The 17,886-nt window shown below is 38.0% G+C and overlaps 1 protein-coding gene across 2 annotated transcripts in view; it reads left to right on the forward strand.

Annotated features, from left to right (window-relative positions):
• atp1b3b (ATPase Na+/K+ transporting subunit beta 3b) overlaps window positions 1-17,886 on the forward strand; it is a 46,673-nt gene that overhangs the window by 15,717 nt on the left and 13,070 nt on the right. For both annotated transcript variants that reach the window (XM_079823758.1, XM_079823759.1), the window contains exon 2: window positions 14,247-14,375. In XM_079823758.1, the coding sequence (XP_079679884.1) occupies window positions 14,247-14,375 (129 nt within the window). The remainder of the gene's footprint in view (window positions 1-14,246; window positions 14,376-17,886) is intronic.

Consider the following 17,886-nt stretch of genomic DNA (forward strand, 5'->3'; position numbering starts at 1 on the left):
TGCATTTCTTGTTGAAGAAGAATGAAATCTGTGATCTAAACTTTCATGACTTTCTCAAGACTTTCATGGTACAATCCTACAGCTCATCTAGGCTCTTCTGTCCTGCAATGTTTTTAAATCGGGGTACAGGTTGTCTTTTCCTTCCAGTGCAGGTTTATGTGATCATTGGCCCGTGCCATAGTTAATGGTGTAATATGCAGCTCAAGCAGATTCACTTACAGAAAAACATATGCTATGGGTGGTGCTCACTTTGTGAGCCAGAGTCTCAGTACGGTACCCTAAATTACCCCCGCGACACCACCGGTCTGCACCCTGGTGTGCCGGCACACACCCTCACCCCCCCGGCCGACTGCAAAGAAGTATTTTTATCTCGGCATTCCTGGGCACAGGAGGAGGACGAGTATCTGGTTCTTCAGGGGCTTGGGTTTCTCAACAGCTGAGAGGAGACCCTAAAAATGACTTGTCTCGTGGGATTTTATTGTCTCTTGTCTTTCATTGTGGCCTTAACTCATTCATTCATTCCGGGCTTCTCTCCGTATCTCCATCTCTTTCTTTTATTTATTGCGACAAACATTTTCAGTTTAAAACTGTCTTGTAAAAATGCATTTGAGACTGCTGCTCCATCTAGCTGTTTGTGAACAAAAGACCACGTCTTAAACTTCATCTAAGAAATATGTATAACCAGATTGCAAAAATGATTTAACAGTCCCACTCCCCACCTCCTGTCTTCTGTGGTCCCACCTCCAATTTGTGCACTTGGTTGAGATTAGCTTGGGGGTTTTTTTACATTGAAAAAATGTAAACTTAATCCTCTCATCATTTGCGAAATCGTGCAAGCTAGATGAATAACATTAATTATATTGTTATAATGGCATCTGTCAAGGGGTGGAATAAATTAGGCAGCAAGTGAACTGTCAGTGTGTTGGAAACAGGAAAAATGGGCAAGCGACTTGATAAGAGAGTGACTTTGACAAGGGCAAAATGACGTGAAGACTAGACGATTGGGTAAGAGCATCTCTGAAACAGTATGCAGTGGTTAGTTCCTACCAAAGTGGTGCAAGGAAGGACAACCTCCGTTAGGGTCATGGGTGCCCAAGGCTCATTGATGCCCGTTGGAAGAAAAGGCTTACTTGTCTTGTCTGATCTGATCTGATCACACAGTAAGAGCTACTGTAGCTCAAATTGCTGAAAAACAATGCTGCCCATGAGAGAAAGGTGTCCGAACACAGTTTGAGTATCTGTCTGTTTAGCCGCAGTCTGATCCAAGTACCCATGATGACCCATGTCCACCATCTACAATTGGGGGCGTGAGCGTCAGAATCAGGCCATGGAGAAATGGAAGAAGTGTGCGTTGTTTACCCGGGGAAGGGATGGCAACAGGATGGACTATGGAAAGAAGGCAGGCCAGCAGAGGCAGTGTTATTCTCTGGAGAAACCTTGAGAATTGCCTACCTCAGGGGTGTCCAGACTGGCTCCTGGAGGGCCACTGAGTTCAGCTCCAACATGCCTCAACACACCTGCCTGGAAGTTTCTAGTATGCCTCGTAAGACCTTGATTAGCTGGTTAAGGTGTGTTTAATTGAGCTTGGAGCTAAACTCTGCAGGACAGTGGCCCTCCAGGAGCAGGATTGGACACCCCTGGCCTAGCTAAAGATTGTTGCAGACCTCATACACCCCTTCATGGCATTGATGTTCCCTGATGGCAATGGCCTCTTTCAGCAGACACTGCACACATTGTTCAGTAATGGTTTGAAGAACATGTTGAAGAGTTCAAGGTGTTGCCCTGGCCTCCAAATTCCCCAGATCTCAATCTGATTGAGCATGTGTTGGACCAACAAATCCGATCCATGGAGGACCCACCTCGCAACTTGCAGGACTTAAGGATCTGCTGCCTGTGTCTTGGTGCCTGAATCCACAGGACATGCTCAGAGGTCTAGTGGAGTCAGTGCCTCCTTCACATCACAGCTGTTTTAGCAGCATGAGGGGAACCAACATGATACTAGGAAGGGGGTTTTAATTAGTGATGCACTGATCAGGATTTTACATGGCCGATTCCGATTTTTTTCAAGAAAACTGTCAGATTCTGATACCGATTTCCGTGTTTTTTTTTTTTTTTTTACACAATAAAATAATGAAAGTATACATGAACAAGATGTTTATTTGGTATTTAACAGGCTAAATTGGCTTTTGGCTAATGAAAACAAGTCTGCAATCTGAAATTAAGGCGAGACACGGCAGGTGAAAACATCGTTTTTTCATGCAGTGGTCAATTTTGAGATTTTGGGCCAGTTTGCTCCCTTAACATGTAAGCTTTCATGTCAAAATAAAAAAAATGTCAACATTACACATTAAGGTGGTTATTTCATTATATTTTGTCACCGTGCGCCTTTAGATTTCTACCCGAAATCATCAAACGTTATTCTAGCGCGATCTCTCGTGCCGTCTCCATTCACAGAAACATGTCATGCTTGGTCTCATTATAAAGCTCTCAGTCTCACACACAGCGCTGGCTAAAATCCAAATATGGACATTTCCTTTGTAGAACTAACCAACCGCGAAAGTTTGCAGCCGAAAACCACATCTGATTGGTCGATGTGAATTTCTCACGCGCTGCTGATTGCTTGTGTATTCTCCACCTGAGAGAAGAAGTGCAGTCAACACCGAAATCGGCTCATAAACGCTCACAGAAAAGACCAAGTAGCAAGAGCTAGTAAAAAAAAAGTAAACAACAACAGATTAGACGACGAAACCCCGTCAGAATTAGATTCAAATAGTTATAGATGGACCAATACAACAAACAGGGACAGTTCATCTGCAGTTTTTGTGACTGGTGTTTGTTTAGGTAGTTCTCTTAAGGTAGTTCTCTAATAGCTATTGCTATTAATAATTTATTAATTTATCAATTTCCACGTGTTTTAAATATTATACACTACTGATATTAATTAACTGAATATATATTTTGTTTGTAGGTTGGGGGTTTTATAGAAATGTATGCAGTTATACAGTATAAAACTTTAAAGGCCGTTTTCTCAAAATGAGTTTTTCCTCACCCTCAGAGTCAGATATATCCACTTCAGTAGCACCTACAAGCACCAACTTTTGCAGTCTTATACTGAACTATATTCTGAAGGCTTTTACAGAGGGATTTGTTGATATATCATTCCTATCCTGAGTTATAGGTCCTTTAACTCCAAAAAACATGGCGAAAATTGATTTTTTTTTAAGGCTATTGTCAGTATTCTCTAATTTACTAAAGCACAAAAGATATCCAGAATCCCCTCTGTAAAAGCCCTCTCATCTAATATGTCAACAAATAGAACCAATAATTTTAAACATGGTCCTTTCCAATTTCCAGATTTTGTTTTTGGAAAAGTATGCAAATGAGCGTATATTTAAGTATATAAGGCCTCATTTGCATATTAAAACATAAATTTACACAACGTGTAATACATTTTTTTCTTATGTTTATGCCAGTAATAAACTGGAGAAGTTTCACAGTGATATCTTGTAATTAAAAAAAATTCCCTATTCACCTGTAGTGTCTTGCCTTAACAGGAAATTGAATTGGAAATTGAAAGGCTCAAAGGTGAAATTAAAGGCAACAACTGCATATTCTGCAATCCAAACAAAGATGTTACTTAAATCAGCATTTGTTTTTAAATTCAGTGTACAGAAAAAAAGTCTTTACCAGTGAAATTAAATAAAACTAAAGTATATAATTGTTCCAAAATGTTAAATCAAATAATGTTTAGTGCAACGAAAAAAACTAAGATGCTACAGCAGGTGCTTTTTAAATCAAATCAAGTCAATGTAATTTTAAGGTAAAATAAAAATGATCGGCCGATAGTGGAACCTCGGATTCAGGAGGAACAGTCTGGTTTTCGTCCGGGCCGTGGAACACTGGACCAGCTCTATACCCTCTACAGGGTGCTGGAGGGTTCATGGGAGTTTGCCCAACCAGTCCACATGTGTTTTGTGGATTTGGAGAAGGCATTCGATATCTTATTTTGTGCTTTAGTAAATTAGAGAATACTGACAATAGCCTTAAAAAAAATCAATTTTCGCCATGTTTTTTGGAGTTAAAGGAGATAAAGCGGAGATAAAGCGGAAGAAGATGGATGGATGGATGGATGGATAAAAATGATCATCCTAAAGGCTACAGAACTGATAGTATTTCTTTTCAAAAGTGCATGCATGTTCTTCTTTAGGCTACAAAAAGAAGTATTTCGGCTTTGTCACAAGTTAAGGCCGCAACATACTCCACAAGAACAGAGAAAAAAGTTCTCGCTCCGAGAACAAAATTACATCATTTTGTTCTCGGAGCCCTGGTTTGGGAGTTCTCGCAGCTCGCAGAACTATTATCTTGTGAGTGTCCGAGAACTATTGTGTGATTGGTCAGAATTTTAAAGTGGGCGGGGTTAATGTGGAGAAACTGAGATGTTATCGGCACCTGCTTTTCTCGTGAAGTATGTAATGTCCTGGCCAGAACGAACTTTGTTCTTGTTCTTGCCACCTCCAGAAAACGAACAAATGTATTTGTTCTTGCAGAGTATGTTCCAAGCTTTAGTCTGTTTCGTTCTCATCCGATCCAACACGTGAGAAGCTGAGCTGAACAAATGCTCACTATCTGCTCTTGTGCAGGGGCGTAGAGGTAAGCTCGCGCAACTTCAGCTCGCGCAGGAAAGCGGCTCTTCATTCCCTTCAGCGTATCTCATCTCTTCCCTCAGTTCTCCAGTTTCCGTTTGTAGCACACAAGTGACATGTTCGCGAATTATTGCGATATAGGCGTATGTGCACGCGGGCGCACTTCCGGAAATATCAGCAGAAAAATTACAAAGAAAACCCGCACGCTAGAAGCAAAAACCGGCCGGTTGCCGATCGCACGCTAGAAGCAAAAAAAACGATTTTTGTCCGGTCAACCGGTGCATCCCTAGTTTTAATGTTGTGGCAGATCAATGTACATAGTACAATTGAAATACAATTGTTGAAGTGTAATTAAGTATGTTTACACCCCATTCAGTCAAAATTCAAACCTCGTTTTCATCCATTTTTGTTATTTAGTTAGCAGAAAGTGGAAGTGTAGATTTGAAACCCAGTTTAGGTGTATTTTTAGATCCTGCCCACAGAATAGCACTCTAGTAGTGGATATGTTGTGTTGAAGGCATGTCAATTGTTGTGCCAGTATTGATCCAGTGAGATCAGATCTAAATGTGAGAGGCATTAGCGAGAGCTTAGACAGAGATTTGCTGCGAGTGAGAGTGAAATGGAGATTGAGAGGTGGTGATGAGCTGAGTGGCTTCCTGACAGCAATGAGCGGCTACTGGTCTGTCATCCTGCTCCGGTATTGATGTCTGTCTTCAGTGCTACTGCTTATTTCTCCTCCTCAGTCTTTGCACATCAGCCTTCTGGTCAAAGTTCAGTAGCATACAGCATCCCAGCCGTCTGTTGGGGTAATGTCTGCCAAATGGAAATCTAATGAGAGCCAAGACAGATTAATATTTGTTATAACACCCATTCCTGAAACCAGCCAACATGTCGTAACAGTGGACAGGTGTTTCATCACAGGGAAAGTCTTTTTAGGTGACAAATACAAGTTGGTTGCATTTCTTCCCAGATTTCCATTGTTTTGTTTGGCACCTTTTCCTTCATTTACTTTCACCTTCATTCCATTCCAAATCTGATTTCTTTCATGGAGCCTAAAATTATTTTGAAAAGGTTGTTCTTGTCAGTGCAATGGGTCTATTGGTGATCTTTTATTATACTTGAACCGTTCTTTTTCATCCGTTTTGGAGATCTGTCATTCACTTGCGCTATATGGCAGAGAAACCGAGATATTTAGCTAAATCAAAACTTGTGGTCCACCTAAGAAATGTTAAAGTAAATGATTTCACACTTTTTCACACACATTTTTGTATTGAAGTATTTGAAGCATCCTACACTGCAAAAAATGCTTTTCTTACTTAGTATTTTTGTCTTGTTTTCAGTCCAAATATCTAAAAAATCTTACATTGAGAAGCATTTACTAGACAAGCAAAAGATTTTGTCTTGTTTTGGGAGGAAATTAACTCAGAATTAAGGGAGTTTTTGCTTAAAATAAGCAAAATAATCTGCCAATGGGGTAAGCAAAATAATCTTGTTTTCTGTTTGAATTAAGATTATTTTGCTTACCCCATTGGCAGATTATTTTGCTTATTTTAAGCAAAAACTCCCTTAATTTTGAGTTATTTTCCCCCAAAATAAGAGAACTTTTGCTTGTGTAGTAAATGCTTCTTAATGTAAGATTTTTTTGATATTTGGACTGAAAACAAGACTAAAATACTAAGTAAGAAAAGCATTTTTATTCTATATTCAATTACGCATGTTGTTCATAATAAAGAGAAAAATATAAAAAATAAATGTAGTTTAAAAACACATGCCAAGTTCTGGAAATACGTTTTGTAGTCTTGTTGGTTTCATGTTTTTTCAGATTTTTCAGAAAAAAAAGAAAAAAAAAAGTGGTGTAACTATCAAGCAAAAGGGTGAAATCCAAATTTTAGGCTAAAAGTTATTTTAATATTTTATTACGTTTATTTTATTCTTTTAGTGAAGCTGCTTATAGTAAATCAAGACAGTTGTATCGCCTTACTTTGTCACAAAAAAAATTTAGTTAGTTCACCCAAAATTGAAAATTCTGTCATTAATTCCTCACCCTCATGTCGTTCCAAAGCCGTAAGACCTTCGTTCATCTTCTAAACACAAATGAAGATATTTTTTATTTTTTATTTAAATCCGAGAGATCTTTGACCCCATCCATAGACCGCAATGTAATTAACACTTTCAAGGCCCAGAAAGGCAGTAAAAACATTGTTAAAAGTAGGAGACTGACACAGGCTAGAACGAAATTGTTGAAAAAAAGTAATTTTTGTTTGTTTTTGCGCACAAAAAGTATTCTTGTAACATTAAGGTTGAACCACTGGAGTCATAATATAATATAATTATAATATAATATAAAACGTCATTTTATCAACCCTAATATAGAATTTAATTATTTGGAGAAATGTAATGATGCTGTTCATTTGCATGTCTGGTGTGCCAGAAAACACTTTAAGACTGATTCAGCAGGGGAATATTATGACAGGCAGCAGAAGCTGTGTGTGTGTGTGTGTGCGTGTGTGTGTGTGTGTGTGTGTGTGTGTGTGTTCATCTCCTTAGGCCAGTGCTGTGCCATCACTAAACTGTCCTCCCCCAGTTGCTATTTATAGTAAGAGTCTACCTCAGAGACATCGGCAAAGAAGAAATGCATCTATAATTAAACTGAGCTTCTCTCACGCTCTTATACACACTGTCCTTTACTTCCCCTCTTTTATCCTTTTCTCACACTATTTATATTGCTTTACTTTTCTTCAAAAGGTGTTTATGCTCCCTTACCTCAGACCCTGTGTTATTCTCTGCCCAAGCCCTGCTACATTCACCTACAAATAACAGTGTTTCCATTGGGTCTTTCGGACGGGGCTCCACTATGGTATTTCAGGCATTTCACATGGTCAAAGCTTGACATTCCTTGAGTACATTTAAAATACCACGTTTATAAATATGGTGTTTAAAGTAATATTGTTTATAATGCCATTGATACTGTACCATACTATCCCCGCAGTGCTCTTTTGATAGGGTTGTATTAAATCTGCAGCAGGATTATTAAAGTTTACTAAAATAAACTTTAATTGAAATAACATAAAATGCATTTAATTTAGTTCAGCTAGTCGCAAAGGAAACATTTCTCATTTTTGTTTAGTTAATCTTGATGTACTCAAATAACTAAAAGAAAATTAAAATGAATAATAACTGTATAGTCATATTTAAACAATTAATAGAAATTATAAGAATGCACAAAAAAATGCAAGAGAAAATTAAGAATTATTTTAGTATTGCTGAAAAATATTAATTCAAAACTAATTAATTTTTGTCCATTTAAAAAAAAATATTTTTTATTGTTTAAATGTCTATACAGTTTTTATTCATTTTAATTAATTAATTAATTTTGAAATAATATTTTTCAGTAATACTAAAATAACTGTTCTGTCCCGTTTTTTTTTTTTTTCAACTTTTTCTTTTATGTAATTCTATGTGCATGTCACATGAAATCTGAAGCCACAAAATTTGGCAAAAAAGTTAGCAAATATTCCCACAGGATTAGAACATGCATCGTTCATAAATTCTACAGATCCTCTGCCTCTTTCATGCTTATTTTATTATAGATTTTGGCTGATTTGATAATGCTTTCAGCAACCAATACAAAGTGTTTAGCTCTATTAAACAAATTTGAACATGTTTAAATACATTTAGTAAGATTATGCAGATATTCCCTAAAAAATCAGCCCAGAAAATGCAACCAAGGCATGAGATTCTGCCTGCCTATATATAGATTTTATACTGGTTTTTATACTTCTTCTTTTAGCATTAAAGGATTATTTCACTTTTAAATAAACTTTTGCTGATAATTTACTCACCCCCATGTCATCCAAGATGTCCATGTCTTTCTTTCTGCAGTCGAAAAGAAATTAAGGTTTTGGATGAAAACAGTCCAGGGTTTTTCTCCATATAATGGACTTCAATGGGCTCCAAACGGTCCAAATGACAGTTTCAGTGCAGCTTTAAAGGATACCAGACGATGAATAAGGGTCTTATCTAGCGAAACGATCCGTTTCTGCGAGAAACCGAGCAGCATTTATGCTATTATTTTACCTCTTAACAGAGGAACGCGATCGTCTCTGAGCTCCGCCATAACTTCCGGGGAGTGAGGTCAAATTCGATCGTGGTTATAGAAATATCGATCGTAGATGCCTCATTCTACTGATCCGTGCAGTCGCTAATGAGGCATCTACGCATACATCTATGACCACGATCTAATTTGACATGGGGGTGAGTTTTTTTTGAAAATGGGCTCATTTTCCAACTCCCCTAGAGTTAAACAGTTGAGTTTTACCATTTTTGAATCCATTCAGCTGATCTCCGGGTTAGGGATGGGCGATATCTTATCGTTTGCGATATACCGGTAAAAATTCTCCCCACGATAAGAATTTGTCTTCCCGCGATAATAACGATAAAGCCTAGTTGATGGCGCGACCCATCCGCACAGTGCCGTCGCTGGCCGTGTTGATGCCCTAAGCGTTATTACTTTATGATGGCCGTGGTGGCTGCGTTCGTCACTTAGTATATATGAACTTTTCTTGTGGTGCTCCCCGCAGCACTTGGTGCCCTACGCGGAGCGCGTGATGGGACGGCACTGAATCCGCATCTCACGTGCAGAGCTGCGGAAGAGTTCATAGCTAAACGAGGGGCTACCTGAGGGCAATCTGAACCTGCACATACAGATGTATTTTCACTCGCTGAGCACTTGGACTGACCGCTTAAGAGATTCGCTCCGTCTCAATCGATCAGTAAAGCACACTATTTCAGTTCATCTCAATGAATGCGCGCAGTGTATTTGACGCACAATAAACACTAGTGTGAGGCGCACGACTGAGAGCGCTCAGTGTTACACACACACTCAAAGAGAGAGCGAGAGAGTCTTACACCACACAGAATTGACGTGCTACATGTAAACAATATCCTTTGTTGTATTTTCCTGTAAAATAAAGGTGTTTATTTGGAATTATTCAGCCTTTCGTGAACAGGAAGAGACGAATGCACAAACCAAACGGGAATCTCATAGGCTGTGCCTGTTTTGATTTCAGCAAATCAGTTTGAATGAGCGCTGACAACGTGATTAATATTCATGAACCCAGAAGCTCATTAATCCTTAGTGCAGTTTATTTTTATTAGTTGAAGAATTCGTGGTATTATTTTATCAACTCAAATGACTGAAGTTCTATAATTAAATCCTTATTTGTAACTTTTTTGTAATCTGAAGACATGGTTGGGATAATTACTTTTGCTGTTTCTGCTATTTTTACCACTGTTTGCACCATGAGTGTATGAATACAGAATCGGTTTACATTTAAAACTTGTCATTGATTTGAATTATTATTGTTTGTATTGTGTGATGTTTTTCAGCACAGTTGCACTATTTAAACATTACCTGCACTTTTACAGAAGACAATTATATCTGCAACTTTTCCATTTCTGAAAAGGCTGGTGTGGAATTTTACATAAAAAAAATAAATGTATATATATTATGTATTATAGGAGCCTATTTGATGACAGGTACGTTTTAAGTAAGATCATTTGTTTTTCTCTCACTTGTATCCAAAAACATGGGGAATGATACTACATTTATCGTCATTGATATCGTTATCGCAATAAATACTAGAAAATATCGGGATAAATTTTTAAGTCCATATCGCCCATCCCTACTCCGGGTCTGGCGGTAGCACTTTTAGCGTAGCTTAGCATAGATCATTGAATCTGATTAGACCGTTAGCATCTCGCTCAAAAATGACCAAAGAGTTTCGATATTTTTCCTATTTAAAACTTGACTCTTCTGTAGTTACATCATGTGCGAAGACCAACTGAAAATGAAAAGTTGTGATTTTCTAGGCTAATATGGCTAGGAACTAGACTCTCATTCCTGCGTAATAATCAAGAAACTTTGAGCCGTACCATGAGTCCATCAGCGCAATGAAATTACACAGTCCCTGAAAATAGGCTAACTTCCGCCAACATAACCAACGTGACAACCTGTTTGGACAGAGAGCGTGCTGGGGACTATTTTCAGGCGCTGTGTAATATCATTGAGCCGCTGCTCTGTGCTTCAGGCTGTAGTTCAGTCTTTACTATGTTTTTCTCTGAATGTGTGAGCGTAAGTGGGAGAGATGGAGTCATCATGTCCCTACAATTGTTGTGCTTAATGTGTCACAAATGGAGTGCTGGCCAAAAATTTACAATATTCAACAGTCAGTTCATTCTCAATATCGAGGCGAATTTCACACACACACACACACACACACACACACACACACACAAAAATGTCACCCCAGAATCAAAATATGTTTTTGTACATTTTTCTTTATCACTCGCATGTTTTCAGTAGCCTATTTAATGCAAATGAAGTATGTTTATTTGTTGTTTACTACACATCATGATTTTCATTACTGACTTTTTGCATTAAAGTAGTTCATTGTTTTTTTTTTTTAAATAGAGGTTCTCCCACAATGTAATAGACAACTAAAAAAATTACATGTAATTTACTAGGTTCAAAGGGACAATGTTAATTCCTGCAGTCTGTTTTAAAAAAAATATTTGCTTAATTTAAACAAATTATTTAAAAATTAAATTTGGTTTGAATGAATGATTCAATGAATCACTCATAAAGACTTCACTTGTTCCATGACTGGATGAATCAGTGTTTTGAACAAATCTCTTGAATGAATGATTCAAAAATAAATAAAACAAATTTTAACAGTCGCCACCTACTGTTGTAATGATTTAATGGATACAATCTTTATTTGAACAGTCAAGCTACTTTCAAAAGGTGATTTGCTCCATTTCGATCGCATCCGTAGGCATTAGAGTGCGGATCGGGCCGCATTTTTCTGTCCGAGCCCGGCCCGCATCCGACAGAGCAGTAACCGAATCCGACCCGAGCCCGACAGGCATTAAGATATTTATGTCCGAGCCCGAATGTAGCGCACAGACTCTTCATAGTTGTGAAATTGCTGTTTTGTTTTGCACCGGCAGTGATAGGGTTAACAAAGGGAGTTCAGAGGGGTGGGAACAAATCCTGAAGACGGGTGCGCTTGAGTGAGAGTGTGTTCATCTTCATTCTGATTAAAAGTTTGGTAACCGAGACAATTCCTTGTCTGTCATTCTTCAGACATTACACTATTTTTTTTTCCTCATACTAATGACACATGTGCGTTTGTTCGTGTGGAAAGCCCGCTTTTATTAAGCAGCTATAGGAAGGCAATCTGAAATGATTACAGATGAGCGCATCAGCGCGCACACGGGGAAACAAATAGGCTACACATGTTAGCGGGGCTCAATCAAATAGCCAATTGTGAAACCAAAATTAAATGAACTAAGGTCTATCAAAAATGGCCCAAGCTAACAGAACAAAACATTAACGTAACACAAATGCAGCTTATTGAAATGAAAATCACTCTTACCATTTTTCTCACAAACTGTATGGCTACTAAACTGCAACATGGGATCTATTTACATAATCCATCCTTCAAAGTTTAGGCTAATCCAGGTTATTATGCAGAAAAAGGATTGCATCAACTGTGGATGGCTAAGGCTGTCCTCTGCTCGATGTTCCTGCCAGCAGTGCTGAAGTTGCGCTGCCGGCCACATGTAGCCTAATAATATGCAATATGCACGCACGTGTTGCGCGCTGGTTGCGCGTTGTGACAGCTACATAAACAAATTTCTTCGCACAGGAAGAAGGATGTTAGGGTAATATTTTTTATTTATTTTAATCACAAAAACATCAGGTTAAAAAGGCCTATTGGCTACCTACATAATAAGCTGTTTTAAATTTCAAATGTTCAATGCCTTATCGCGCTGACGTGACCGAGCCCGACCCGAACCCGAACATTATTTCTAAATATCTGTCCGGGTCGGGTATCCATCCTCTAGTATGCATGAGTGTTTATATCCGAACCATAAACGCCCAGTACTTCTGTGATTATCTAAATGAAGGTAACACAGAAATAATACTGTTTGTGAAGCTGTTTCATAACTACACATGACAACTGTCATCATTTAGGAATAAGATTGCGTGGGTGATTAAATCGAGATCACTATTTTTTTTTACGATTAATCGCGCAGCTCTTGTATGCATCGATTTTAAAATATCACTTGAATTGTGAATTGTTTTTGGTGTCCAAAAAAAATTATAATTTTTAAATTGCAAACAAATCAAAATTCATTAATATTTATAAAATGTATACATAATATTTCCACCCTTGAGCCAACGTCTGCTCCAGTCATCCGCTCCCGTCTATTGTCTTGAAGAAACTCATTGTGCAAAAACGTGCTTTATTTTCTTTTGTGTAAACATGCTTCCCTCTGATTTTTGAGGAGAAATATGACCTGACCATTTCTGGTGCCAATCACCCTTTAGTTGATTCTCTCAGATTGTTAACCGCCATTCATTATCTTTAACAGTTCCACCTGTTGGGAATGAGCCGACATGTTTGGCCCATAGACCGTAAAAAAATATGGACGACGCGACTTCATTGACTTCCGCTGACCAAAGTTGAAGCTTTCATAGGCCCGCTCACGGCGCTGACATCTCGAGACCGAGTCTGCGCAGTAGAGAACAGGAAGTAGAGGCGCGATTATCAAAAGCCCGCCCACACTCTCGCAGATGCAGAACAAATAATTATGTTGGTGTGAAATAAACAGTTATGGAAGTGTAGAAATTAAAGCTAAAGCTCCAATCTCCTCCCAAAAAACCAGAAAAAAGTCCGTTAGTGCCTCAGTGACAAGTTCACTCAGAGAAGCCGTCAATCTCAGCTGTCAATCATGACGTCACACCCCCCGTTTTTATAGCATCAAATAACTACCTAAAACTAAACTTATTTAAAAAACGAACACTTGAAATGAAATTATTGTAATAAAAACTGCCTAAAATGACAGAAACCATCTTTAGGAAACAATTATTTGAAGTGTAATTAAAATGTTTAGTGTGTCTCGCGCCCATTCAAATACATGGAGAGGCGGGGTTTAGGAGCTATACTGGGACCGGCCACCGGGGGGCGATCGAGGCGCGAAAGCTTCAATTTCTGACTGGAGCACTACAGGCTTGGTTTGGCCTTCATCCAAAGGCATTCAGCTGTTACATTCCTCATTTTACAATCGCACATCCCCCGATCCTCCCTTCTGTTCTGACATGTCCTTGTCTAGTTGCACTGTATGTATAGCAGTGCTAACCGCCAGAACTAGTTTAATCCACACTGTTGTACTACTAGTTTCAGACCCCCAAGCCATCATCTGAACGTGTGAACCTCTAAACGTCTGAATGGCTCTTCCATGCTTCTACCTCAGCTCCGGTTGGACGCTAGAGTAACTGCTGTTTTGCACAGTTTATGATTCAGTATGTTTGTGAATCCACTCTTATTACGACGTTTATAAGACCTTCGTAAATAAAACGTGATGCTTTCCAGATGACGCACTCTCTAACGTTCTGTATTTTGTACTAACCACCGGTTGCTCCAAGTGGGAGCAAAGTTACATTTAGCTTTACGGAAACAAATTCCCAATACTTTGTAGGTTTTTAACAGACTCACATGACCATGTTTGAATGTGTCCGTCTTCTCTCCGCAGGTCTTATATTACTCTTTTATCTGGTCTTCTATGGCTTCCTGGCTGGGATGTTCAGTCTCACCATGTGGGTGATGCTACAGACGCTGGAGGATCACACTCCCAGATACAGGGACCGAGTGGCCAATCCAGGTAACAATCCCACAATATTGAGGTACTATTCTTTGTTAAGCCCCTTTGGACACCAAATGTACCTGCAATTATAGAATCACCCACATATTGTTCCAAAGTCATTGTTTTTTTTCCCAGCTTTTTTTAGTGTATTTTTTCCATCATGTATGAATTTGTAATCAAAATATTTTATTTTGCATTTTCTTTTGGTAATATTTAATAAATTGTATTTATAAAAGGCCTAAATAGTCATTTTCCTAAATATACAATGTTAAATTGTTTAAAAATTATCTTTTCTTATGAAAATGTGTGCATAAATCTTGTGTCAACTCTGTTACCGTACAATACTTTGCCTTTAAATTGGTGGAATTTTCTCCCACAACTATTTTAGATACAGGAAATTGTCACTTTTCCTCACTGAATGGTATGTGTGCTCTCTCTGAGAAAATATTTGAATCTAAAAACTTAATTTATCACTGTTCTGACATTGGGTTGTTTAAACCTGGTAATCGTGATTTCATTAGTGCCGTGTGCTCTTAGCATTTATGTTAGCAAGTGGAGTTATTGGCTAAAAAGTTTAAAATTGTCAATCCTGTTACCGTCAACTCTGTTACCAATGTTATTTGTACACATTGCCTAATTTGTCTGTAACAGAGTTGACAAACAATACTATAAAGAAGTTACTTTTTTGTTAAACGTAAAAAAGGAAGTAACTGGTGTTTGGCAGCACTGAATTATTACAATTGAATGTTTTCAATAAGAATTATGTTAGTGAACAGTTTTTTACCTTAACTTTTTGAAATGGGAAATGTCCAATTATAGAATCACTCATGTATTGTGCAAAGCGGTATGAATACATTGAAATTGCAAACTAAAATTCAACCAAATGTTACACAATGCAACAATAGATTTTTCAAACGGTGGGATGCCACATTGAACATTGTTTAATTTACACATCGCACATTTAATTTTAGCAAGTTGCAAAGTTTTATTGAAAATTAATTTATACGTTTTAGCTTTTTTTTTTTTTTTTTTTACCAATTTTGTGTTTCCTGGCAGTTCAGTGAATTGAGTCACATAGATGTTTCCACATACTGCACATTAGGGCTGCATATTGATTTCTGCACATTAGGTCTGCATATTGATTTCGATTTTAACCGATTCTCATAATTATGAACCGATATTGATTCTTAAACCCCAAGATTCGATCTTTTAGTCTATGCTGTTTTTAGTTGATGAATGACCAGAACTTTCTGTTATTGCCGATAATAATCCATATTGTATCAAACTGAATTGAATCACAAGTGTGTGAATCGAAATGTGAAATTTTTGTCAATGCCCAGCACTAATGCACATACTATATCCTGCAGAAATATAAGCAGTTCTGTAGTGTGCTGTTCTGGACTTCGCCATACACAGAAACATGACTTGGTGCACCTTTTGTTTTTTAAATTGTGCAGTACGGCTGCAACAACTAATCGATAATAATCGATAATGGAAATCATCGACAATGATTCTCATTATCGATTCGTTTTTTTTTTTCAAACTTCACTGAATGAGCGCATCAAACAGACAGAACGCAGTCGAAAGCGAGACCATTAATATCCAGCGCAAAAACATTCATTTCACACAGCAGAAATATCTGCTGTTGGACACTATTTAGGTTTAAAAGTCAACATGGAAGTCAAGTATTTTATGAGAGTAGGAACTGTAAAGAGATAACTGCGTGTGAAAAACGTTTCTTATAGCCTATTTACAGGATAAAGAAATGACAGGAACTGTAAACCATAAACTGCTGTTCCTCTTATCTGGTAACGCTGAGTTTGTGTTTTTTTGTGTTTTTCTTTAACATCCTTTTAATGTAGGTCTTTTTGCTGAACTTTTTTGCACATAATGTATAGCACAAACATACCCCATATTAATCATGGTTCTGTTAGATAGTAAAACCATGTTTTTATTATAATAAATCCATGCTTTTGCATATTGATTACCATTTGTATAACCACACAAATACGATCTAGTTAAACTATGGATTTGAAGCCAAACCATAGTGAATTTTTGTAAGGGAAGATATACTCACAGTGTATGTTTTCATAGCACTCAGATGACACGTTTGTTTGAAGGACCGCATTGGGCAGGATGTGGAACAGTGTATTAAATTGGCTTATAAATCTAAAATGTATTATAAATATTGGCTTTTCATCCGATTAATCGGGGGGAAAAAATAATTGGCCAACTAATCGATTATAAAAATAATCGTTAGTTGCAGCCCTACTGTGCAGCTATTAGTATGAATGATGTGTAACTTTCAAAACAGGTTAGTTGTACATGAGGAAGGTTTTTTTGGGGAATGCAGAGGGCTTCTATATCAGACAGATGGTGTAAAACCATAGATACAAAAACACAAGACACAAGTTTTATCTACATGTACACACACCTGCATTTTAATCTCTTAAAGCAAAGCTGACTAATATCACCGCAAGCTTCACATGTGAAACGGGCACGGTCGCACCATATTTGATCATTTTGCAATGCATATCTCTGTGAAACAACCATGTTTGTTAAAAGAATTCCTCAAATTCCTTTTGTTTTCTTTGCCTTTATGGTTTCGTGTGTGTGTGTGTGTGTGTGTGTGTGTGTACACTATATACTGTTCTATATGGTCACACTTTAGATTATGGGCATATTCTCAATATTATTAACTACAGCTTTTGCCTCAAACTCCTTATTACTGCTTATTAATAGTTACTAAGGTAGTTAAGTTTAGGTATTGGTAGGATTGATATGGTAATGCAGAAAAAGGCATTTAAAGGATAGTTTACCCAAAAATGCTGTCGTCATTTACTCGCCCTCAAGTTGTTCCAAACCTGTATTTCTTTCTTCTGCTGAACACAAAGGAGAATATTTGGAAGAATGTTTGTCATCTGAATGGATTGATAACACATTCAAAGGCTTTAAAGACACTGATCTGCTCACATTACAGGTTCTAAAATGACTTTTGGGATTTATAAATCCTTATACACATTTTCTGACATTGAGAGTAACTGGACAGAATTCGCGGTAGAGCCGTTCAGATGGTGTGATTTTATTCAGTGCTATTTTTACCATTACCTCATTGCAATCAGAATACCAGTCTCAGCAGTGTTACACATCATCCATTAGCCTCCCACTCACACACACACACACACACACACACACACACACAAACACACACACAGAGTCGTACACTGTGCAGCCCCCACACACTTGTGTACAGTGTTTTGCGATGAGAGCGCTCCAGTTCCATCTTCTTGCTCGATTGTGAGCGGCGTTAAACCCGACAAGTGATACACAGCGAGCTCACACTCTCTCTCTCTCTCTCTCTCTCTCTCGCTCTCTCGCTCTCTCGCTATCATTCATCCTTCCCCAAGTGTCAATTTATTCCTCCCACAGATCCTTTTTTTTTTCTTCCCTCAGCTCCCCCCACCTTTCTCGAGATCTTTTAGTAACAGAATGTTCTCAGTACAGACACAGTTGGACATCATTTCAGACA

Source organism: Gobio gobio (assembly GCF_949357685.1).
Source record: "Gobio gobio genome assembly, chromosome: 8".
Classification (NCBI taxonomy): Eukaryota; Metazoa; Chordata; class Actinopteri; order Cypriniformes; family Gobionidae; genus Gobio; species Gobio gobio.